General features: G+C 40.2%; 2 protein-coding genes across 2 annotated transcripts; both read left to right on the top strand.

The window, feature by feature from the left end:
- The first annotated feature begins 92 nt into the window (after window positions 1-92).
- Window positions 93-1,048, top strand: LOC115259414 (small ribosomal subunit protein uS11m). The gene is made up of 4 exons (XM_029859972.2): window positions 93-382; window positions 441-672; window positions 744-809; window positions 880-1,048. Exons 1-4 carry the CDS (start codon window positions 201-203, stop codon window positions 985-987), a joined length of 588 nt encoding a protein of 195 aa, XP_029715832.2. The 5' UTR covers window positions 93-200; the 3' UTR covers window positions 988-1,048.
- Window positions 1,049-8,462: 7,414 nt separating this feature from the next.
- Window positions 8,463-11,015, top strand: LOC115259646 (bifunctional 3'-5' exonuclease/ATP-dependent helicase WRN). The gene is made up of 3 exons (XM_062849292.1): window positions 8,463-9,006; window positions 9,063-9,860; window positions 9,919-11,015. The coding sequence occupies exons 1-3, from the start codon at window positions 8,628-8,630 to the stop codon at window positions 10,866-10,868; spliced, it is 2,127 nt and encodes a 708-aa protein (XP_062705276.1). The 5' UTR covers window positions 8,463-8,627; the 3' UTR covers window positions 10,869-11,015.
- Window positions 11,016-25,327: the final 14,312 nt, after the last annotated feature.

Raw genomic sequence — 25,327 nt, 5'->3', positions numbered from 1 at the left:
GCGACATGCGATGTCGCACAAGAGCGCAGCCAACTCTGTAGGATCGAAAATTTGAGTGGTTACTGTACCGCTTTGACAGTTCGCCGCAGTCGCGTGAGTTTGTTTTGATCATTGCGTAAACATTTCTGCAGACGTTCTCCTACGAAAGCAGGAGAAATTCAACTAAATTAGTAGAAAATTAGTGCTTAAATTTAGTGAAAATGTTCCTGAGACCTCTGGAAATGTTATCCAACGTGCTGCGGGTGATCCCGAAGCGAACCATCCACCAGAGTGCGGCTTTGCTCAAGGTGGAAGATCGCAAAGCCATGCTCGCTTCGCTGCCCGGCAAGGACGAGGGCACGGTTGGTGAACGCGCCATCGACATCGATTCCCTGATTACCAAGTAGGTCCAATTATCATCTCACGGAGTATGTGCCTACAAAAGTACCATCCCATTACAGGAAAGAACGCATTTTCCCGGATGCAAGCACGCCGACCACCCTCTTCAATGGGGTTCCCTTCAACGAGATTCCGATCTGCAACATACGGGTGTCGCCCAACAACACCATCATCACGATATGCGACGCCAAGGGTGTGCCGCAGTTCATTCGGTCCTGTGGCATCGAGGGATTCAAGAATACGCGCAAGGGAACGAATATTGCCGCACAAGCCACGGCCATCAGCATTTGCACGGTGGGTTTATAAAACCTTAAAACTAGTCTAAAACCAAATTTGTTCTGTAACTGGTTCTCTTCAATTTTCAGAAAGCCATTGAACGTGGCTACAAAAGCGTACGGGTGACAGTGCGGGGACTTGGTCCGGGACGAATGGTAAGTGATATGCGCAATAAATAGTTGCATCTGAACCTGTTTATGTACATCTTCTAATTCCCGTTTTCAGTCGGCCATCAAAGGCTTAGAAATGGCTGGTATGAATATTGTTTCGATTACGGATACGACACGGGTATCGTGGAATCCCCCGCGGCCCCGGAAACAGCGGAAGCTGTAAGAGAAGGTATTGCTTAGTCTGTTTTGTTTCCACTTCTGCGCAATACAAATATTGAATTACATTATAAGAAGATTTAACTTCTGAGACATATCGAATGCCTTTGCCTTGGTAAATGACCAAGTTTCCTGATTGGCTCAATAGGATGAAGGGTTGAAAAATGCTTATGTTCTAACAAAAATGTTCACTAGATACCTACACGGAGAAAAAAGATTAGTAACAACAACCAAATATGAGTTCATTTCAACCAAAATGCTATGTTGAATTTTGCACAAACAAAAGGTTGGTCAATATGAACTACTCACCCTGGTAAACACAAACTAAAATTATATGTTGTTTATTCTACAGGCAATAAAGTCGTTTCAACCAATTTTTGTTCGGAACAACCAAAATTTTGGTTGCACACTTTTGACAGCTTGCGAAACAATCTGAAGTTTTTGTTGATTAAAACAAAGTGATTAGTTTGTCTTTAACAAGGTTTGGGTTAAATCAACAAATAATGCAGCATGATTTAAGTAAAGTTTTTATTGAATTTAAATCGTGATTTTTCTACTACCCCGCTTCCCCCTCCCCATTTGTTCTTTTATGTTATTATGAAAATATTTAAAACAGAAACATAAAAATTATGCAATTTTATTAGTTAAGCAAATAAATATAACTAGATATTAATTTTTTTGTCTTATTCGGTATTTACTATCAACTTAATTTTGATTAGTATATTATCATTTTCAGAATGGAATCTAATTCCACTGGATGTTTTGGAGCCGCTTCTTAAAATGTTATGCATCGGATCGCTTGAATTCGATGGGCTCCGACATCGTCCGACATGTCAGGAATTTTCTCCATGGATTGTACCCTCGCTGCACATCTTTTGAAAAACAAAGTATTCATGTTTTAACAAGTATTCATTATAAATACTACATTTACTTACCAAATAAGTTCCAATTTAGGCAGCTAATTTCGAAAGAAATGATTTTTAACTTCCAACTTATTTCCCGGCCGTTTTGGAAGCGTTCCTTTTTATATAAAAAAACTATTGTTTGGTCACCGAGATAAACAAAACCGGACAACTTGGAAATCTAGTTTATTTAAAACCAATTCTCTTGTTGTTTTTTCGCCAAACAAAACTCCACTTTATGTTTACCTATGTATTTGGTCAAACTTACCTAAAAGTTTAGTTTGTGTTTAATGTTGCACAGCAAAAACGATCAACCCAAACATTAATAAAAATAAACTAATGTTTTTTTTGAAAATACATAATGGGACAGGTTGCAACAACCAAAATATTGTTTGTTTGTTAAGGGTTTCCGTAGGTATAAACAACCAAAGAAATGTGTTCATTGCAAACAAAATGTTTGTTTGAAAGCCATAAATTTCAAACTAGAAACAACCAAATCTGTAGTTTGGAATTCAACCAATATATTCACGGAGAAAAAAGATTAGTAACAACAACCAAATATGAGTTCATTTCAACCAAAATGCTATGTTGAATTTTGCACAAACAAAAGGTTGGTGAATATGAACTACTCACCCTGGTAAACACAAACTAAAATTATATGTTGTTTATTCTACAGGCAATAAAGTCGTTTCAACCAATTTTTGTTCGGAACAACCAAAATTTTGGTTGCACACTTTTGACAGCTTGCGAAACAATCTGAAGTTTTTGTTGATTAAAACAAAGTGATTAGTTTGTCTTTAACAAGGTTTGGGTTAAATCAACAAATAATGCAGCATGATTTAAGTAAAGTTTTTATTGAATTTAAATCGTGATTTTTCTACTACCCCGCTTCCCCCTCCCCATTTGTTCTTTTATGTTATTATGAAAATATTTAAAACAGAAACATAAAAATTATGCAATTTTATTAGTTAAGCAAATAAATATAACTAGATATTAATTTTTTTGTCTTATTCGGTATTTACTATCAACTTAATTTTGATTAGTATATTATCATTTTCAGAATGGAATCTAATTCCACTGGATGTTTTGGAGCCGCTTCTTAAAATGTTATGCATCGGATCGCTTGAATTCGATGGGCTCCGACATCGTCCGACATGTCAGGAATTTTCTCCATGGATTGTACCCTCGCTGCACATCTTTTGAAAAACAAAGTATTCATGTTTTAACAAGTATTCATTATAAATACTACATTTACTTACCAAATAAGTTCCAATTTAGGCAGCTAATTTCGAAAGAAATGATTTTTAACTTCCAACTTATTTCCCGGCCGTTTTGGAAGCGTTCCTTTTTATATAAAAAAAAACTATTGTTTGGTCACCGAGATAAACAAAACCGGACAACTTGGAAATCTAGTTTATTTAAAACCAATTCTCTTGTTGTTTTTTCGCCAAACAAAACTCCACTTTATGTTTACCTATGTATTTGGTCAAACTTACCTAAAAGTTTAGTTTGTGTTTAATGTTGCACAGCAAAAACGATCAACCCAAACATTAATAAAAATAAACTAATGTTTTTTTGAAAATACATAATGGGACAGGTTGCAACAACCAAAATATTGTTTGTTTGTTAAGGGTTTCCGTAGGTATAAACAACCAAAGAAATGTGTTCATTGCAAACAAAATGTTTGTTTGAAAGCCATAAATTTCAAACTAGAAACAACCAAATCTGTAGTTTGGAATTCAACCAATATATTTGTTGTTTCAAACGTGCTTAGTTTTTCTCCGTGTTTGTTGTTTCAAACGTGCTTAGTTTTTCTCCGTGTAGTTTAGAAGTCTCAATTCAAGGGGGAAACCAGTTTTTATTTCCTAACGCATACTTGCAAAATACACTCAAACTCAACATGTGTTAGTTTACAATGATGAAAAAATACTCGAACTCCCACCACTACATAGATAACAAAATAGGATTGCTAAGGTTGCTAGGGTTGCTTGCCGCTACGCGTCACCATCGCCTACTTCCATACTCCTCCTCGATGGTAATATTCCAGCTGCTTCTCGGAACTTACGTAGCTTCACCGCATGAAGTGGCTTAGTTAAGGACCGTTAGAATCCAAAAATGACCGCCACTATGGCCGACTTTGGTACCTACTCACGATTTCGAGGGCACAAATCTCTTCGTAAACAAAACCAGCGCACCTGATTTTCTTATTTTAAGCTTATTACGAGTGAGCAAGAACAGAATAATGAAATGCACTGTTGTGTGAAGCTTGCTTCTTGAGATTTGTGCGTTTGAAGTTCTGATGCACTGTTGAAGCGGGATTTAAAGACGTTTGTCCTTAACATGTCGGCAACCATTTCTTCGGTCGAACAGTATACCGCTTGAATTTCTCCATTGGCCTGCATCTCTCGAATATAATGGTTCTTGGTTTCGACGTGTTTGGATCTGCGACTTACATTTGGTGATGATACAGTAGACGTTCGCTCGGTGCAAACGGTTTAACTGCAATGCTTTATAACTGCAAGTCCGCTAAGTGCAACCATTTTGCAGTTATCGCACCGGTACAGTAGACGTTCACTCGGTGCAAACGGTTTAACTGCAATGCTTTTTAACTGCAAGTCCGCTAAGTGCAACAATTTTGCAGTTATCGCACCGCTATCTGTCAAAAACAAAACGTCAATAGAGTTGCGATGTTTTTCGGATGCACTACACCTGCATTGCGATGTTTTTGGGTGCATTCTGGCTGCGTCCAACAGCATTTGACAACTGTTTGACGGCTGTCAGTCGTTGCAGTTAGTGAATTTCATTCGGTAACTGAAACGTAAACATGTTGCACTTATCGAACGTCTACTGTATCTGCCAAAAACAAAACGTCAACAGAGTTTGGATGTTTTTCGGATGCACTACACTTGCATTGAGATGTTTTTGAGTGCATTCTGGTTGCGTCCAACAGCATTTGACAACTGTTTGACGGCTGTCAGTCGTTGCAGTTAGCGAATTTCATTCGGTAACTGAAACGTAAACATGTTGCACTTATCGAACGTCAACTGTAGTTGCTTAATGCAAGATTGATTATCTTCAAAAATTTTAATGGGCAGGTTGACTGGCACAGAGAAATCTTCCAGAATCCGCAAAATCCATTGGACTTCCTGACAGCATACTGCAAGCGCTATGTACTCAGCTTCCGTACTGCTCAGTGAAACACATGTTTGCTTCTTGGAACTCCAGAATATTGAACCGCCATTCAGTTGCAGCAAATATCCAGATGTCGATTTCCTGTCCTTCGCGTCTCCGGCCCAATCCGCGTCAACGTATGTATACGGTTAGTGGATCTGGTTTGATGCCCAGTATCAGCTCATGGTCTAACGTGTGCTTCAAATAACGTAGAATCCGTTTCGCTTCTACCCAGTCGGCTTGGGATGGGCAACTCACTTTTCGTCCCAGGATCGAAACACTAAGATTCAGATGTTCCAGCTCAGTAATTTTTTCACCGAGTTCAGTATTTTTTCCATCTTTTTACTGAGTTTTCAACAGCAGATTTATCTCGGTACTCTCGGTAATCGTATTTACCGTTCACCAGTAACGATATTTACCGTGCATCAGTAACTTTTGACAGTTTATTAGCTGAGCTCAGTAACTCATTAACGGAATAGGCCTTTTCATGTGACGTCTTAAATCAGCTGTTTTTTCCTAGATGGTGCGAATAGAAACGGTTTTATTTTTCAAGCTAGCTAACATACACCTACACACTCCCGGCACACAGCTTGTAAACACGCACGAGCGTTCAATTTTCTTGAAACCACCTCTCTCAGCGCGGTTGTCAAACACGCCGTCGCGACGCTGTTCGGAAATGGTAAACATGATCAATCCACCATTATTCCGATTTTGTTCTCGTGTTCAAAGTTTATTATTTTCCATTCGCGATGGAAATTTTGATGGATAGTTGTTACAAAATTTGCTAAAATAGGCTCAAAACAATGTTTATCCTTCTCCTCGCTTTCCAACGGCTTGATAGCGGCAAATGGAGATATCGTGACAACAGTTTTGATTATATCCGCAGCACCTAGATAACAATACTCTTCAATCAATCACACAGGTTCAACAAGGTTTAACATAACCTCCATCTTCAATGTTTGGCTCCCGATGAGAGAGCATATTGAGTTAGTCCGCGACACTCAGGTTTTTTCGGGCGTTTGACAGTTCTTCTATGAAGATGACACGTTCGTGTTAGCAGCTGTTGTTCAAGCTTTGTAAACAAATGCATGCACGGATCTGTCACATGAAAAGGCCTATATCCGCAAAAGAAATAACCGAGCGTACCGAGTTAAGTCTGCTGTTGAGAACTCAGTAAAAAGATGGGAAAAATATGGCGCATTTAGTTCACCACTGGACTATCGCACTAGTTTTCACGAGTGCGAAAACGCTAATAAAAGTGCGCGATTGTATCAAATCAACTCGGTGTCTTCAGAGCACTTGCTCTCCATAGATTGAAGAAATAGTGCGCCGAAGACATCAACCTGATTTGATGCAATCGCGCACTTTTATTTACGCTTTCGCACTTATAATGTCGCAGTTCGCAGTCCAGTAGTGAACTAAATGCGGTATACCGAGCTGATCTTAGTGTGAGCAGCTATGTCGGGTCGGGTACAGTAGACGTTCGTTCGGTGCAAACGGTTTAACTGCAATGCTTTTTAACTGCAAGTCCGCTAAGTGCAACAATTTTGCAGTTATCGCACCGCTATCTGTCAAAAACAAAACGTCAACAGAGTTGCGATGTTTTTCGGATGCACTACACCTGCATTGCGATGTTTGTGAGTGCATTCTGGCTGCGTCCAACAGCATTTGACAACTGTTTGACGGCTGTCAGTCGTTGCAGTTAGCGAATTTCATTCGGTAACTGAAACGTAAACATGTTGCACTTATCGAACGTCTACTGTATAAATCCTCTTGAAAGAATCTCTAAGGGTGTGAACCATTTCGCTTTTTCGGTTAACTTTTAGTTAAAATTTGACACTTCGATAGTTATTTTGCGTCCGGTTAAAAATAACCCTACTCCCGACCAGGGTTAGTCTTGACAGTTCGATAGTTATTTTTTGTTCGCAATGATTTGGCTGCGTACTGTATTTTGTTCCAAATAACTAGGGGTCATTCAAATATGACGTCCATCGTTTAGGGGGGAGGGGGGGTCTGAGAAAGTGTGACACTCCATGTATAAGGAATACAAAATAGCGTGACAGAGGGGGGAGGGGGGGGGGTCTAAAATTCCCGAAAAATGATGGACGTCATATTTGAATCGGCCCCTACTCGTCTGTCACATTTCAAATGGGCCACCTTCGTAGTTAGTTTTAACCATCCGATGAAAAATAACCACCAAAGTGTCAAATTCAGGCCCCTGACACGGCCTATATCAATGCATTGGAATCATGGTAGACAGGATGTCCTGGGCGCTAATAAATAGCGCCCACTGTCAAATGCGAAAACATCAACAATTTTTTGTTTAACGTTTATTTTGGTTTGTTGATCAGTTTTTGGAATCATTTTTTCCATCGCTTATGGTCACAAAACACTTCAAACTCGCTTTAATATTAATGTACGGTAAGAGGAGCATGCGATTAGTTGAATAAAGCAACCCAACAAACACGCATTGTGAATGTGATTTTCGTGTATGGCTCACAACATCAAACAAAAGCTGCGTTTGTTGATTACACGCTTGTTTAAATTTGCCCGAATATGAGTATAAGGCAGTTAGATGTTGGCTACGATAAATTTCATTCATGCCAGGGGCCTGGTCAAATTTTAACTAAAAGTTAAACGAATAAGCGAAATGGTTCACACCCTAAAGGGGACTTCTGGAAGGTTACCTGAGCAAACTCTTGTTGGAATACAGTAGACGTTCGATAAGTGCAACATGTTTTCGTTTCAGTTACCGAATGTAATTCGCCAACAGCAAAGACTGACAGCCGTCAAACAGTTGTCAATTGCTGTTGGACGCAGCCAGAATGCACTCAAAAACAGTGCATCCGAAAAACATCGCAACCGTGTTGACGTTTTGTTTTTGACAAATAACGGTGCGATAACTGCAAAATTGTTGCACTTAGCGGACTTGCAGTTAAAAAGCATTGCAGTTAAACCGTTTGCACCGAGCGAACCTCTACTGTAATGTTAATTGCACTGCCAGATAAGTTGTACAGTAGACGTTCGATAAGTGCAACATGTTTACGTTTCAGTTACCGAATGAAATTCACTAACTGCAACGACTGACAGCCGTCAAACAGTTGTCAAATGCTGTTGGACGCAGCCAGAATGCACCCAAAAACATCGCAATGCAGGTGTAGTGCATCCGAAAAACATCGCAACTCTATTGACGTTTTGTTTTTGACAGATAGCGGTGCGATAACTGCAAAATTGTTGCACTTAGCGGACTTGCAGTTAAAAAGCATTGCAGTTAAACCGTTTGCACCGAGTGAACGTCTACTGTAGTAGAGTGTGACGTCTGTTTCTCTGTGGGTGGATTAAATATGTGTTCAAAGTACGCAGCCTAAAACGAAGGGATCGCCTAATACTGATAAACCGTTACAAATCGTTTCAAAATAAAGTTGAGTGCACTTTTTCGCGTCTTGTATTTTCTGTATTTTTGTCCTTTATTTTATGGATTTTCCACTCGTTTTCTGTTAAAATTTGTTTTAACATTACAGTAAAAACTGTATGAAGTGCTAAAAATTCCAGAAAACCAAAGTTTCTCACAACAATGTCGCACCACTTGGACCCGACGGCGGCTCATCTGACGTTCCTAGAAGCTCGCTTCGGTCACAGCTCGTTCCGCCCCCATCAATGGAACATCATCCGGACGGTGTTGGAGGAAAAACGGGACCAATGTGCCGTTATGCCAACGGGAAGCGGAAAGTCGCTGCTCTACCAGTATCCGGCGGTGTTCCTGAACAGGCTGACACTGGTCGTAGCGCCGTTGATTTCGCTTATGCACGACCAAGTGCTGGCATTGAAGGGCTGCGGCATTCCGGCTTGCTTTCTGGTGGGACCGGCACAGAATGGCGAAGTCATCCGGCAGATTCAAGCCGGCCAGTACAGGCTGGTTTACGTGACGCCGGAGTATCTGTTCGAGGATATGGGTGAGTTTGAGTTGGGTTTTGGACATCTTCCAATGCTAAGATCTACACATTTATAGGAAAGGTTCTGTTGGAGTCTGTTCTAGATCAGCTGGTTCTGATTGCCGTAGACGAGGCGCACTGCGTCAGCAAGTGGAGCCATGACTACCGTCTGGCATTTGGTGAATTGCATAAAATTCGCGACATTTGCCCGGACGTGCCGATTCTGGCCGTAACAGCGACGGCCACTCCCACCGTTCGCAAAGACATTGTGAACGGCTTGAGGCTGCGATCACCCCAGATGACATGCTCCGGATTCGATCGACCGAATTTGAGTTTCCATGTCAAGACCAAGATCTCCATCAATCTTGCCAATGACATAGTATCACTCATCAAGCGCGGTAGCCCCGGGGGAAGTGTCATAATTTATTGTGTCACCCGCGCGCAAACGGTGCTCATATCGCAACAGTTGACAGGCAAGGGCATCTACTGCACAGCTTATCACGCCGGGATAGAGATGGAAAAACGCACGGAGATTCATGAAAAGTTCGTCCGAGGTCAGCTGAAAGTAATTGCGGCCACATCTGCTTTCGGTATGGGCATCCACAACTCCAACGTTCGTCTTGTTGTGCACTATGGGGCCGCCAGAGACATTGAGTGTTACTATCGGGAAATTGGTCGTGCTGGGCGCGATGGCTTACCCGCGTGCTGCGTGATGTACTGGAGCGAGGAGGATTTCCGGAAACATGAGTATTTGCGGGAAAAGAACAGTCATGCAATCGACCAGCGTGAACAGTTGCTGGAGTTGTCGTCTAAAATGCGCCAATATTTGAAGAGTAAAAGCTGTCGCCGGAAGTTCATACTGAACTATTTTGAAGGTAAGTGTTGCCAGAGCTGTGTAGCCGATTCCTCTTCTTTCTTTCTTTCTTTCTATAGGAAGCAAAACCACATTACCTGCCCGTCGGGATTGCTGTGACAATTGCGTCATTCGCTTCAAAAACGTTCCTCAACCAGCACCGGTCGCGAACGTCTCACCGCCAACGAAGCCCTCAACCACATCAAAAGCCAAATTCGCGGAAGAATTGCTGGAAGCCATTAGAACGACACGGGGTCAACTGGCCATCCTGCATGGGTGCAAACCTCACATGGTAGCGACACGCAACGCCATGCAGGAGCTGGTCAAGATGCGTCCCCATACCCTGGACGAGCTCAGGAGCGCCAAAATCGACGGTTTCTCGGAGACCAAAATCCAAAAGTTTGGCCAGCCATTCGTGGACTGTATTCTCCTGAAGGTGCAAGAATTGCCCACCATCCAGCAGATTCTGCAGCAGTACCCACTCGAGAAGGAAAAGATTACCTTTTTCCAGATTACGACCTGGACGCTGTTCAAGGAGGGGCGTTCCATTCAGGAGATTGCCAAATTCCGACACCAAACGGAGATGCAGATCTACCAGCAGTTGGCCGATGCTATCAAACATGGGCTTAGCTTCGGGTGGTCGGACTTCGAAAGGGTCGGTCTGTCACGGGGACTGTTTCAAGAAATCAAGCTAAAGCTTCTGCTGGTACCATCAACCGGTGTAGATCTGAACGCCGTGAAGAAGGCCTGTTCGTCGAGTGTCTCACAGGGGCAGATTGCGTTGGTGTTGGGCTTTGTCCAGGTTCGAAGTCATTTGGACAAAAACCAGCTGTTGTATCGGGAAGAGCAGACTTATGACTTGATGCCAGTGCCGATGGTACCGAAGGAAGAAAATCCAGATCATCAGGACCATGGAGGCGAAGAAGGCATGTCGGCAAGCTTGATGGATGAGTCCGATTTTCTGGGATTTTCAAACTCAGTGTTGTCCGATGCGGTGATTGCAATCGTCTCTTCAGACGATGACGAGTAAGTAACAGGAGCATACCTTATTACAGGTAGAATTCGTTGTACTTTGTGTTTTAAGCAAGGGTTATTAATAGTTTTACTAAGTTGATCTTTATTTTTTCTGTTATAAACCTAAAGTTGGTTTGACAGGATATCAGTTAATGTAAATGTCAAAAGAAATATAACTGATTCGTGAAATGTTCTTCTTTCTTCATGGGTCCCGGGGCTCCACAAAATTTTACTTCACCGTGCCATGCCCTAATACCGTGACCTTAAGGCCGGACGGGACGGTGGTTGAACAGTCCGCCATTGTTCTGTTGCTAGTAAGATGCAAATCTCAACTTCTACTTCATATTATTGACTAGAAATTTGATCGTTCATTTGCTCACTTGTGGAGCACAATCGACTAAAGTTTCAGCTACGTCAGTGCAGTGAAAATTGATATTTGCTTCTTCAAAATCGCGAGGCAAATTGTTAGAAAGAGAGGGAAGATAGGGAAAATTACACGTCGTCCCGTGCGGCCTTAAGGGCGGACGGGACGGTCGAGGAAATATTCGCCATTGCTCTGTTGCTACTAAGATGGTAATCTCAGATTCTACTTCATATAATGGAACAAAAATCTATCATTGTGTATGCTCACTTGCAGTGCATATGCTGATTGTTTTTCAGCCTCATCTGTGCGATAGAAATCGAGATTACCATCTTCAAAATCGCGAGGCAAATTGTTAGAAAGAGAGGGAAGATAGGAAAAATAACACAGCGTCCCGATTCACCTTAAGAATGCTTTTCAGACTTGTTAGAATTCCATAATGGCCGCCACAATGGCCGACTTTGGGACCTACTCACGATTTCGAGGGCACAAATCTCTTCGTAAACGAAACCAGCGCACCTGATCTTTTTATTTTAAGCTTTTTACAAGTGAGCATGAACAGAATAATAAAATGCACTGTTGTTTGAAGCTTGCTTCTTGAGATTTGTGCGTCTGAAATTCTGATGCACTGTTAAAGCGGGATTTCAAGACGTTTGTCCTTCAAACTGTCCCGTAAACTCAAACTTACATTTTTTCTCCGTTTTTCAAACGCTATATTATTGCTTATTGTATGTATACTATGATAAATATGATTAGTGAAATTTCAAATATTTAAGTCATGGTTAAAATCAAAATGGAAAAAACACAGAATTGTTCCTAATACCGTGTATGTGACCAACATACATTGATAGTCCTTTGAATCATCCCCATACCACATAGTAAGTGCATATATAAAATAACGTGCGTATTAAACGTTGCTTAGAGGTTTGTACAGCCGATTCATAAAGTAAAACGTATCAAAAATATTTTCAGTTAAAAGTGTTAGCCAAGCAGGAACACAAAAGTAATCATGCCCTGATACCGTGCACTGGTACTCTGCACTGTAAATATTTTTAGTTGCTCGTGTTTGTAAATATATGCCAAATTTATCACGCCTAACTTAAGATGACTTTATGTGCCAACGTTTGAACTAGTTACTTAACAAAGAAAAAATTACATAGTAAAATATTTGAGTTTTTCGTCTAATACACGGTATGTATTAGGAAACACACGGTGTTAGAGCATGGCACGGTACGATATAAATTTTAAGCAGTAAAAAAATAGTGCAAGAAACTTCTCTTGATTTGTTCTCTTGTCATGAGAACTTTAAATTATTGTCTACTGGCAAATTGTTTGTGATATGTTGTGATTCTTTTGAGAAAATCTGCAACTATTTATCCAACTGAAATATTAAATTTAGTCTCTGTGTTACCTTATCAATAACGATTATACGATATGTACACACCTATACATACGCGCAACTGGGCCGACAACAAGCATAAGCTCCGCGGCACCGTTTAAGAATGATCAGTCTTTTATACACACTCGAGCTACCCATACGCGGTTATCAGTCTCTAAAACTTATTAACATTTGCTTATAAAAATACCGGAAATCCTGAACAAAATTTTCGATTGAATTCTAGAGGGACTCCAAAACTCCATAAATTGCAGTACATATCATACATTTTTTTCTGCTCACAGTTTTTGGAAACATTTTGAAGAATTTTATATAGAGTTCTTGGAAGAAATAAAGGATTTCTTTTTTAAATATAAAGGTATTTTTGAGAGTCTTGAGTTTGATTTTACTTAAACAGCTTACGACTTACTCAAATCGGAGAACACCAAAAAAACAGTGAAAACATTTTTTTAGAGGAAATCTAGCATGAATTTAAAGCAGATTATTTTGAAGGGTTGCAGTCCAAATTTTTTGTTCGAAGAGATTTGTTTGCTGAAATAAGGATGAATCCATGACGAACTCCAGATAAAATCCATAGATTCTTAGAGAAAATTTCAGAATACATTTGTGGAGAAATTGGACTAAAATTTGTCCGGGTTTTCGCTAAAGATTTTCAAAAAAAAATGAATAGGGAATTCTATAGGAAATTAAGTCAGAAAATCCATCAGGAATTATTCATGGATTCTCTCTAAAATTCATTCAGCATTTTTCTGCAAATTTTCTATTATGATTTCAGATTTTTGTGGAAAATTCTTTTGGGAGGTCGTCAGAACCTCCCCTAGCAGTTTCGTTAGAACAATCTTTTGGTAAGTGTTCTTTTTAAATGTTGATAACCTGCAACCTCTCCAGAGACTGCAGTAGAAATTATAATTAGAAACTATTTCAAAGTTTCGCTAAAACGATACCAACCGATTGTGCTACAAACTTTACTAGATTTTTTTTTAATTTCAGCTAGAAATTCTTCTTGCAGTTTCTCCATGAACTCTTGCATGAATTTCTATTAAAAAACTGGGATCTAGGGTAAGGGAGGTATTTTGGACCCCTTTAGGAAGCGGATGAACAATTAAGCGAAAAGAGAAAGTTTCTACTTCAAAATATGGATAATTTCAGTAGGCATTACGTAGAGCAACATGTTTTCTATCGAAAAAGGCCAACCAGAACCTAAAATTGTTGTAGAAAATACAAGAAATATCAAAACTCCTGAAGGATCTTGGGCTGCTATTTTGGACCACCTGATTTTATTTTGGACCACCAAGTGCACATATTTTGGCCCACCAAATTAAGCTTCAATTGATTGATGAAATGAATGCCACCTCAACAAAAATTTAAACATAGTTAAAACTACGTGAAGTTTACATCTTTTCTATTCATTTTTTGAGGCAGGGAACGTTTAAAAATTACGTAATGATAAAAAAAGATGGAATTTTGTTGCAATTGCCAGTTGTTACGCATTGTAGTATGATGTTTCATAAAAAAATGTTACGCAAAACGTGTATTTATTAACTATTGAATGACGTCAGTCACCATGCATAAATTACGTAACGCTTCATAGAAGTGTGAAAGTCTAGTGATTTTGCTAAATATAAAGGCGTTCCACACATATTGTAATGAGTGGAAAGGCCATCAAAAATAAAGTAATTTGAATGATACGTAAATTATCAAACATACATTAGATAACACATTGTCTCAGTCATCAACTGATTGCCGAGAAGGACAACTTTTCTAAACTGGTTAACTGAACACCTGAAAATTTCAACCTGTCGAAAAGTTATTAGGACACATATCGAATCGAAACTTTTAACTTGGCGAAAAGTTGTTAAAACAAATCGAACCCACAACAATCTCATTGTAAAATTAACGTATAACAACCCAGATCACGGAAGGTCCCAACTTATTCTATTTATCTGTTTTTACAGTACATAACATTGGCATGAATATTTTCTCCCTTTAGAAGGAACTGGAGAGATAGATCTGACAGGTGGTCCAAAATATGACCACATCTGATTATGCTGAACATATTTTGGCCATACCTCAAACCACCATTTTAGTAAATATTATCGCTCCACCGAGGTTAAGAACAGTTTGTTTTGAGTTCTTACAAGGCCCTAACTACATTCACATGAAATAAATATTTATTTGTAAAATTTAATACCTCTTCAAATCCGACTACAAATTTGTCACCTACTTTGTTTTTGGTGCTTTTCCGTGCGTTTCATTGGAAGTGAAAACATTTTCTCTATTTTTGATACTGAACAGCATATTTAACTGACATCCAAAATAAAGGTCATCATATAGCTACTTTTCGTGTTCCAATAAAAAAATACCAAGATTTAGTAGAGATTATGTGATAAATATCATAAAACTCCCTAGGTGGGTCAAAATACCTGCCCGGTCCAAAATACCTCCACTACCCTAATGCCGGGAATACACTCGTGAAAATATTTTTCACTTCATGTGAATTTATTTTATCATTATTTTTACACTAGAATTTCAGACCTGTTTTGAATGATATAGCAATCGAGTTACAGCTATCGATGTCAGTTGATTCGACTCAAAATTCTCCAGTCACGCAGGGATATGGTAAAGGCTATGCTTATTGCCGACACTTTGCAGGGAAAAGTCGATTGCCCTGCCATTCTGGAAGCGGTTAATTTGAACATTCGTCCTTGGATCCTTCGAAACCAATTACGGTCAACGCACGTCGCTGATTGGATTGCAACGTGCGTTCAATAGAGTTGGCCGCCAATTTCTTGTCCCGCCAAAACAATGCGCCAGATATTCCGCAGATATTTTACGAACAGTACATATGTATAACAGATCAATTGGAACACTACAAATGCTCATTTTATTTTCCATATCGGGCCCACGTTTGGGAACTAGATACGAAATATAAAATGGAACATTATAAATGCACGAAACACAAACATGCAACACATAACATAAATTGTGCCCAGTTATCTAAATAGATAACGAAGTCCAATCCTCGGATGACGAGGTTTCCTTATTGTTCTTGGTCCATCAGTCAATCCTGTAATCGTATTTCTTCTGGCGGATTGTCTTTTTGTTCGTAGTGTTACTTGCTTACATAGCTTGAGTTTGGTCTAGTAATTTCTAATGCAAAGGGGGCCTCCAATACAAGACTGTCTACATTTTGATATTCGTGCTAGGGGACGATTTGCGCGTCTTGTTTGATCGTTGCCCGAAACGGTCTGAGCACTACAAATGCTAATTAAATACTAGGGACAGATTCACAAACCAGAGTATAACGTATAGCACAAACTAACAAAACGTACACAAATAAATACAAACGTAACAACAGTAACGAACTGTGATTTTAAATGTTTTTTGTTACTGTATTTGAACTTTTGTCTTTTGTCTTAGGGATGTACAAGATTCAATTTGCACAAACAAAATCATCTGAAAGTATCTACATGATATTAGATCCGTATATCACATTGAGTAATAACTTAGATCTCGATCAAAAATTTAGATTTAATTCACATATTCTATTTGGTGGAACAGTGGTCATAACTCTAATCCGAACATGTTCTATTAGGGCAAGTATTAGGGTCAGTCTGTTTTTGCGATACTGAAGACAAAACAAATATTAAGTTTATATCATAGAGAAACAGACGCCATACTCTCATCGCTTCCCATCGATCACCTTTTTGACGGTTGATTCAAATATTCAGTAGTAGGTCGATTGGCCACTCGCGGCGCTGGTATCGTTTTTGCTCCTGTTTGACGTTTGCTCACTGGCGGCCCGGCCAAGCACAGCACATTTAGCATTGGGCGATTACGTTTCCGTGACGATGTTTTTTAATGAAATTTGTTCTAACTGTTACGTCTGTTTCTCTGTGTTTATATTTTAGTGAACATACACCATTTGATTCTTTAGGGGTGTAGTAGGCTATGAATGAGGTAGGACATAAATAAACGTCACTTATGTATAAGAATCCAAAGCTACCAAATGTGTTTTACTGAACACTACATTGGCGACGAGGATGGGATCCCTTCCGAAGGAGGCAGCTGGAAGAAGAAACTGGTGTAGCGGCGAAACCAGAAGAAACGCAAGTCAGCGGTCCCAGAAGCTCCAGCAATCAGATCGGATTATTTTATAATCGTATTCTTCACTCAAAAATTAGTCGAAATCCAAAATTTCATATTTTTTGGAGTGCGGTAACTATTTTTAAAATGCATTTAAAGTTTCTATGGGAAATTTTTTTTGTTCGGGTCGAACTGTCATTTTATCGATTGAACTGTCATTCTATCCACGAATATCAAAACTGTTTTGTTATTTTAACCATCAAAACAAAGCTATTGGAATCCAATAAAATCACGTTATACTCAGAAAAATGAGCTCTATCGATCAGGCTATAAAAATAGCAATATTTTATTCACTAAACAATCCAATTATAATTTTTTCACAGAAGTATATTTCTTAGGAAGTACCGAGAAGCGAGATATTTTGGTCAAATTGCTATAGCTAATGGGGATACTTGTTGGTTCATTTTGACTAAAAGTATATTGTGTGCAAAAACTATCACACAAAGAATATGATTTGTTTATTGCGCATTTCCCACCCCACTGGACTATAGACACTATAGATTCCATAGACTCGCGGAGACATGGTTGAGCAATACGATTTTAGTGTGTTTTTCCGTGAATTTAGAGTGTACCGAGCGAATATGACGTCACGCAATCCAATGTCGCTATTGAAATCGTGACGTCATGCTCGTTTGGCTACACGAGCTGACAGTTCGTTTGGCTACAGTTGTCTTCGCCTTCGCGAGTCTATGGAATCTATAGTGTCTATACACTGGACCCCTTTCGCAGTTAGTATAAGTGCGGGATCGTGAATAAAACTGCGATTTTGCATCGAATCGTGTCGGTGTCTTCTGCGCACTTATGCATTACAAAGTGCTGAATAAGTGTGCAGAAGACACCGAAACGATTCGATGCAAAATCGCAGTTTTATTCCCGATCCCGCACTTATACTAACTGCGAAAGGGGTCCAGTTGGGTGGGAACTGCGCAATATTTAAACCCTAAAAATTTTGATATTATTTATCGATAACTGAAGAGATTATTGACATCCCTAGTTTATTAATGTTGAAAGCGTGTGTAATTCTGAAGGGCATACGTTTTTAGAGTGTAATAGTTGCCACGTTCGTCACAAGCGGCGCCACAAGCACAGGATAAAGGGTCGCCAGAAATAGCTGGAAGTGAGTTATATTATTAATATAGTGTATTTGCTGGTAGTCCAGCGAGCGACCCTTGCCAAATCACCCAACACTGCATCCACCGCCCAAGCAAGATTCGACGTCCACCGTTCTATCGTCTCCACAGATCTTGTGGACCGTGTTCCTGCAGACACCGACCGGTCAGTTAGAAATAGGTTAAGTAGATCCACTCCAGTCGACCTTGAGACCAGAGAGGTGCTCCAAATCGCACTAGCCAGAAAAAGAGGTTGGTGAAGATCCCGGCCTCACACGGCACGCCGTTGCTCTGCCAAGCTTGCCGAGGTCTGTTGTCCTGGTAGCACGTGTGCTACCTAACCTACCAGTAACAGCTTCCCCCCGTCGTCGAAGATAAAATGGTCGAAATGAAAGAGAGCCTGTGCCAGCTGGAGAGGATTAACCCTCGAGCAGTCGCGTCTTCGGCCACCCTCAGCGACACCGCGCACACGCTGTGTACCACAAGCGAGCTTTTTTTATGGGGCGTGTACTCAGTACACGACGCGACCGCTCCCGGGTTAACATTGCACGATGGGCACCCAATTACGAAGATCAAATTAACCTCCTCGGCTTTCTTGATGCCTCCGAGAAAGCGTATGCGGCAGTTGTATACATCAGAATGGCAAGGTCTACGTTACGTTGCTAGCAGCGAAGACAGAGGTGACACCCGTGCGGCAGGTGTCTCTTCCACGCCTGAACTACTAGCGAAGTTGATGAAGGGAGTTGCTGAATCTCTCAAGTGCTTCCAGGTAGAACAGTATGCTTGGACGAACTCGACTATAGTGCTTCAGTGGCTCTGAGGACATCCTCGAAAATGGAGCACTTACGTGACCAACAGAACTTCATGTATACTGGAGGTCTTGTCACGTAAACATTGGGCTCACGTTGCATCGAATGACAATCCTGCAGACTGCGCGTCTCGTAGGATATTTCCGACAGAGCCATCGATCGTCATCTGTAGTGATCAGCACCAACGTGGCTGGCGGAAAATTCTGCCACCTGGGATCGAACTAACTCGTCTGACGATTTTGATGAAACAACAATACTGAAACCACGTACGAAATCGACAAGCACATACTGGCCAATCGATCCAGCATCGGCGTGGCATGCCGACAGCTGACATGTGTCCAACGATTCATCTTCAACATAAAATCGAAGGCATCGACTCAGTACGAGAAACAATCGGGTGTGATCGTTTCATCCGAGTTACAAGCAGCCAGGATGCAAGCTCATCAGACGAAGATTATGAAGAAGAGGCAAAATCGTTGGTGAAGGGAAACGAAGTCCATCCGAAATCGAAGATCAGTAGCTTGTACCCTTTCTTGGATGGAATCGGGACGATTCGTGTCGGGGGACGTTTGCAGCAGTCGTCGTTTCCTTTCGAGGTGAAGCACCCGGCGATACACCCAAAGAACCACCGCATGTCCATATTACTGGTTGAGGAGCTACACTTGCAGAGCGTATTTCAAGCATAACTTTTCAATCCGACGTAACTCGAGAATGTAAACAAATCCGGGTTCACTGCTGCATGCATGATTCATAAAGCAAATTGAAGAAACCACATAACTGTTTGATGATTTGTTGCTTAATTTGTTTAACTAAGCATTTTTTTTCGAAACGACGTATCTAACTATTTTGATGTTTACAACTTAACTGATAGATACACCGTTTTGATATTCTCCGTGCAGTTGAAACCCGGAATTTTCGACTAGCGAAGTTGGATTTTTCTCCAAATTCGTGCGTCGGACCTAACTTCGGAAGTGGTGCGCTGTATAGCGGACCAGGTTTACTATACAGCGCACCACTTCCGAAGTTAGGTCCGACGCACGGATTTGGAGAAAACCCCAACTTCGCCAGTCGAAAACTCCGATTTTCAACTAAATTGAGAATATATGAGAAAACTGTGAATTTCCGTCTGGAAGTTTCCGCCGATTGCTGTTACTCACCGAGAAGCCGGTTGCGTGCGGTTGCGTGCGACACGTGTTGTTCGTCCGGTAGCTGCGATGCGAAAGAGGACGGTCGTCGGTCACGAGGTCTGTCGAGCCCGGTTGGCTCGCTCGAACCTTCGTGTCGCTGGCGAGCGTTCGCGGTTGTGCGTCGCGACGTCGCGGAGTCGCGAAGCCGCGATGCCCGATGATGCGCGAGTATTGATTCGCAGGGTTGTTACAACAGCGCGGATTTCGCGAATTCCGCGGATTTCGCGATTTTCGCGAATTTGGCGCGGATTTGCCTCTAGAATTCGGCCCTCGCGCGGATTTGGCGCGGAATTGATTTTGCTGTACCATCATGCAAATTTTGTTGACTGTATATGATTTTATTTGCATCATAGTTTTGTTGTGTGGGATTATCTTCTTTTTATCTACCAACCAGCGATTGATGAATCCCGCCGAATTACTATGTTGTGTAAATCTTGCACGTAATAATACTAAGAGCCATTTTTGTGCTTGAAATAACTTCTATTCCCGTTGATATGAATCGTAGAGCCTTTAAATATTTGGATTATGTTTCGGTAATAATTAAATATGAAATTGATCTAGAAAATTTGAAACTAGACCAGCTTAGTTACATCAATGTGGTTTATTTCGTACCAATAAACTTCATTTTGCATAATTAGTTTTGCAATGTACTTAAGAAAAACATGCTAGCACTTCCTCACCTATATTATATTATATGATCATAACATACACAGCTACTTCAGATTACCGACTCCGGTAAAATTTTACTGGGGTTTTGAGCTGCTGACTTCTCGGTAGTTTTGTCGTTACAGAAAAGTCAGTAAACTATAAAATTTAAGATGTGTCAATAGTTACCGGAAACCCCAGTAATTTTTCGTAACAAATTTACTGACTTTTCAGTTCATTATTTGTTTACTGCTACAGGGCTACCCGATTTTCCAAATAGCATCCACAACCCCGATTATTTATTATATTTATTAATCATTCCCAGTATTTCTCATGATTTCCTAGCAGATTGTTGCCTCTAGGACGCTACTTGATTCGGACCCTTGAGTGGATTTTCCCTATTAATCGTCTTTGCCTTACTAGGGAAGCACAAAATCTGCAACAATTTTCTAAGCTGAACAAGTTGGATGCACCAGACAAATTTTGAGAAGCCTCCTGCAGTAGTTGTGCTCTGGTTGTGCCTATTTGGCGGTAGAAGCCTCACAATCAGCACCGTTTCGGGAAACCGATCTACTCCAAGCGTGCACTTTGTTGCAGATTTTGGATAATTACTTACCCTAGTTGGAAAAACGCAGCAATGGCAAAATTTCTTACAAAAGCGAATGGTGATTGATGATGCTGGTGAAGTAGAATGCTCGCTGTCGTTTGACAGCTGCTCGCAAGGGCAGCCGAATGTTTACGATTATTTCTTACGGAAACTCGGTAGAAAATCAATCGTTACTGAAAGTCGGTACTAGGTTTTACTGATTTTTGGCTATGTTCAGTAAAGTACCAATATAACTGTAAATTCAGTTGTTGCAGTTGTCATGTTCAGTAAAAAGTAAAGCCTTTTTACTGAAGGTCGGTAACTTTTTGTGAGAAATTCCGAAATGTCGCTAATTCAGTGATTTACAGATCGAGCTCGGTTGAAAAGATTACCGAAGAGCTAAATCATAAATAAGTGTGTATAATATCTATAATTTAACGTATAATATAATAACTGACATAACATACAATATCTGTTGGATTTACAGGAATATACTGAACTACGAGCTCTACCTAATAATTTTTAGAAATTCCATAACAAAATCCAGGAAATATCAAGGGTTTTCTTCAGGATGCATCCCCGGAAGTCGTCTAAGAATTCTCTTCTTAAGGTCTTTGTGAATGAACTTTCATCTTCTGTTCATCTCTTTTTTATATGTTAAGGACAAACGTCTTGAAATCCCGCTTCTACAGTGCATCAGAACTTCAAACGCACAAATCTTAAGAAGCAAGCTTCACACATTAATCTATTTCATTATTCTATTCTTGCTCACTCGTAATTAGCTTTAAATAAGAAGATCAGGTGCGTTGGTTTTGTTTACGAAGAGATTTGTGCCCTCGAAATCGCGAGTAGGTGCCAAAGTCGGCCATTTTGGGATTCTAACAAGTCTGTCCTTAATGCAAGTGACTAATTTTTTTATTAAAAAAAAAATCCTGTAGAAATATCGAAAGAAATTACTAAAGAAAATGCTCGAAATTTTTTGACAAAACTATAAGAATTCTTAGTTGAATTGTCAAATAAAGCACTTCTGAATTACTGGAATCCCTTATAAAATTGGTTGAAACTCCACAAAATATTTCTTTGGAGAAATTCTGCAACTATTTCCCCAAGATTTCCAATAAGGCTATGATCATGCGTGTTTGTAGTTAGTATTTAGTCCCCAGCTTCACGCTGACGCAAGTCGTACACGCTGACGAAATAAAAAAAATCAATTATCAATAAATTGCTCCTAAGAATTTCATTACAAATATTTCTTAGCAATCCATGTCTGGAGTAATTCATCCATCAGAAGCCACTAGAAGAGTTCCCGTAAGAATAGATTTAAGTTGGAATTTTCAGAGTGATCTACCACATAGGTGTAGAAGCATTTCTAGTAAAAATCCTTAGAATCCCTAGGAAAAGCTGTCGAGGCACCATGAAGTAAATCTATAAAAATGCATATCAATCCCTGTGAAAACTTTGAAAAAAAAACCCTTGAGGAATCTCTAAAGGATTCTTCCAGCAATTTCCCTTGAGTTTCCTCCAATGCTGACTGTAGGGATTTTTAAGTAGTATAACTGCGGAGGAATTAGAAATTTCAATTTTTTTACAGGCATTCATCTTGGCATTTCTTCAGTATTTCCTTAAGGCGCTGTCCATAAACTACGTAAACTCCTTTTTGGCCATTCCAGAACCACCTCTCATCCATCCTCACAGACTTTTTCCATACAAAATTTTCGAAATAAGTATGAAGCGTAGACTTTGGCCAGACCATTCCCTACCCCCTAATAGTTCACATAGTTCATGAACGAGTCCTAAAGTATTCTCCATGGATAATACTTATCTAAAGTTTCTTTCTAGAATGTCTCACTGGGATCCTCCAGATATTACTAAAAAAAATTCTCAAAGGTAATTTCTAAGAATTACCCTACCCAAATTCATACTCATTATTTTCTGAATTCTTCGAAAAAGTTTGTATCAGGTACTGTATTTAAAAACTTCATGAATTCTCCCGTTTCTTTCAGGTATTTTTAAGGGTTTTAGGGATACCTCCATAAATTTTCTTTGCTAGAAATTTCTTCTCGTATCTTTTGGTTGGATGACGTATTCTGACAGATTTCTCCAAAAACGCTCTGTAGATTTCGCTAAAAAATCTTGAAGGAATATTGCTGAAAAAACATATGAAATAAAGTTCTGGCAAAACGTCTTTAAATTGCAGAAAGCTTAGAATATTGAAAATAGACTGCGTTAATTTATGAAATAAAAGTTCAGTTCCCATGCAGCACTCAAAAAGTCCATTCCAGTTGAAAGTGCCTTTTCTTCATATACTATTGTAGACTGTTCAAGTTTAATGTTTAATATATACTAAATGCAGAAAAATGAAATATTACGGAACTCGCGGATTTGGCGCGAATTCATTTTCACAGTCGCGCGGATTTGGCGCGGATTCAAATTTTGCTCGCGCGGTTTTGGCGCGGATTTTTTTCCACGCTTCTCGTAACAACCCTGGATTCGCGGTCGGGTCGTGGTCGAGGCGGTTGTGCGTCGCGACGTCGCGGAGTCGCGATGCCCGATGATGCGCGAGTATTGATTCGCGGTCGGGTCGTGGTCGGGTCGCGATGTTGGATGGTGCGCGAATGCAGCCGACCCGCACCTCCGCGCATAGGGTGTACTAGTGGTATGCCACAAAAACCAAACGACGTATCTAGCCAAAATCAAAAGTAACAGATACACCAAACTGGCACCATACAAAAGTGACGTATCTGGCATGACGTATCTCGAACCAACCCGGTGTATGTATATTTTTGTCAAAATACATTGTGAAAATGATTTGGAATGAGTATACTATAGTTCCAATGTAACCCATACGATGAACAATTGAAAATCAAAAGCGACGCACATAAGTTCTATCATGATTGAATCGACAATGATTCAATAGCGCTGCACATAGTTTTTAAGTGTAAAAGCAACTGGTCGTAATCTAAGTGCAGAACTTATAAATTCAATAGGGGGATTCACTTAACAGCGTGAACTGATTAAACTGATTAAACGTCGCGATCACCAAGGCAATCTTTGATTATTTCATTCGCAAAATCATGAAACATTCCAAATAAGCAGAAAATCATGGCTTACGCAGCAGTTTAATCTGTTTAGTGAGTACCCCTAATATGTTATTTATTCTGAGTGTTGAGATACGACTTACATTCAACAAAAATGATCAATGATTGTTTCTTACTGATGGATCGAACCGACCATTTGAGAAGTAACCGCATTCCCTAAACAAGTTTGAGCAATTGTAATGAGTGAATTGGGTGAGAGCAGATGCTACCACAATAGGTAAGGGTGTTTTGTCTTCTTCCACATACAGTAGACGTTCGCTCGGTGCAAACGCTTTAACTGCAATGCTTTGTAACTGCAAGTCCGCTAAGTGCAACAATTTTGCAGTTATCGCACCGCTATCTGTCAAAAACAAAACGTCAACAGTGTTGCGATGTTTTTCGGATGCACTACAGCTGCATTGCGATGTTTTTGAGTGCATTCTGGCTGCGTCCAACAGCATTTGACAACTGTTTGACGGCTGTCAGTCGTTGCAGTTAGCGAATTACATTCGGTAACTGAAACGTAAACACGTTGCACTTATCGAACGTCTACTGTAGTGACGCTTAAGGTATCGCTTAACTAGGCCAAAGACGATCTCGATCGGATTAAAGAAAGGGCAGTAAGCTGGGAGAAATATCGGAATAGTTCCCAAAGATCTTAAGTACAAAATGATATGCTTGTCGCAGTGAATCCGTGCCCCATCTATGATCCACACCGAACATAGACCAGGGTAGTTTTCCACAGAGCCATTGCAGAGGGCCATTTTTCGACAACATTCGAAAAACTTGTGTCTCGTAAAGGTTCCCTCTGTTTCAAACGATTCAACTATTCCCGTTTGGCCCAAAAAGCATAGGGTAGATGCTCGTGGTCGTCTTCTGAACTCGCCACGATAAATTAAGCTTTTTTCCCACCATCCCATAGCCACGATCACGTAACATTTCACGATTCGCAAATGAAACGTCACCCAAAAACAACAACTGCTCATATCCCCATGAAAAACAAGAAATTTCGCTTGAATAACGAAGGATATCTTCTTCACGAATTTGAACAGCTCGACGTTCCAGCGCTTTCCATGACATTCCGTGTGCGTGCAGGATTTTACAAATTGATGACGAACTGATCGGTACACCAAAATGGGTAATAAACCTATGACGAGCT

This window comes from Aedes albopictus, chromosome 1 (assembly GCF_035046485.1).
Source record: "Aedes albopictus strain Foshan chromosome 1, AalbF5, whole genome shotgun sequence".
Lineage (NCBI taxonomy): Eukaryota > Metazoa > Arthropoda > Insecta > Diptera > Culicidae > Aedes > Aedes albopictus.
The sequence above is the reverse complement of the archived record's forward strand: the minus strand, read 5'-3'. Positions and strand labels throughout refer to the sequence as shown.

What these genes read in the sequence shown, in the direction of transcription:
- LOC115259646 (XM_062849292.1), top strand. Translation starts at nt 8,628, where the DNA reads ATGTCGCACCACTTGGACCCGACGGCGGCTCATCTGACGTTCCTAGAA. An exon ending in GTATCTGTTCGAGGATATGG is followed by an intron (nt 9,007 to 9,062) that starts GTGAGTTTGAGT and finishes ACACATTTATAG; the next exon opens with GAAAGGTTCTGTTGGAGTCT. An exon ending in CATACTGAACTATTTTGAAG is followed by an intron (nt 9,861 to 9,918) that starts GTAAGTGTTGCC and finishes TTCTTTCTATAG; the next exon opens with GAAGCAAAACCACATTACCT.
- LOC115259414 (XM_029859972.2), top strand. Translation starts at nt 201, where the DNA reads ATGTTCCTGAGACCTCTGGAAATGTTATCCAACGTGCTGCGGGTGATC. An exon ending in ATCGATTCCCTGATTACCAA is followed by an intron (nt 383 to 440) that starts GTAGGTCCAATT and finishes ATCCCATTACAG; the next exon opens with GAAAGAACGCATTTTCCCGG. An exon ending in CGGCCATCAGCATTTGCACG is followed by an intron (nt 673 to 743) that starts GTGGGTTTATAA and finishes TTCAATTTTCAG; the next exon opens with AAAGCCATTGAACGTGGCTA.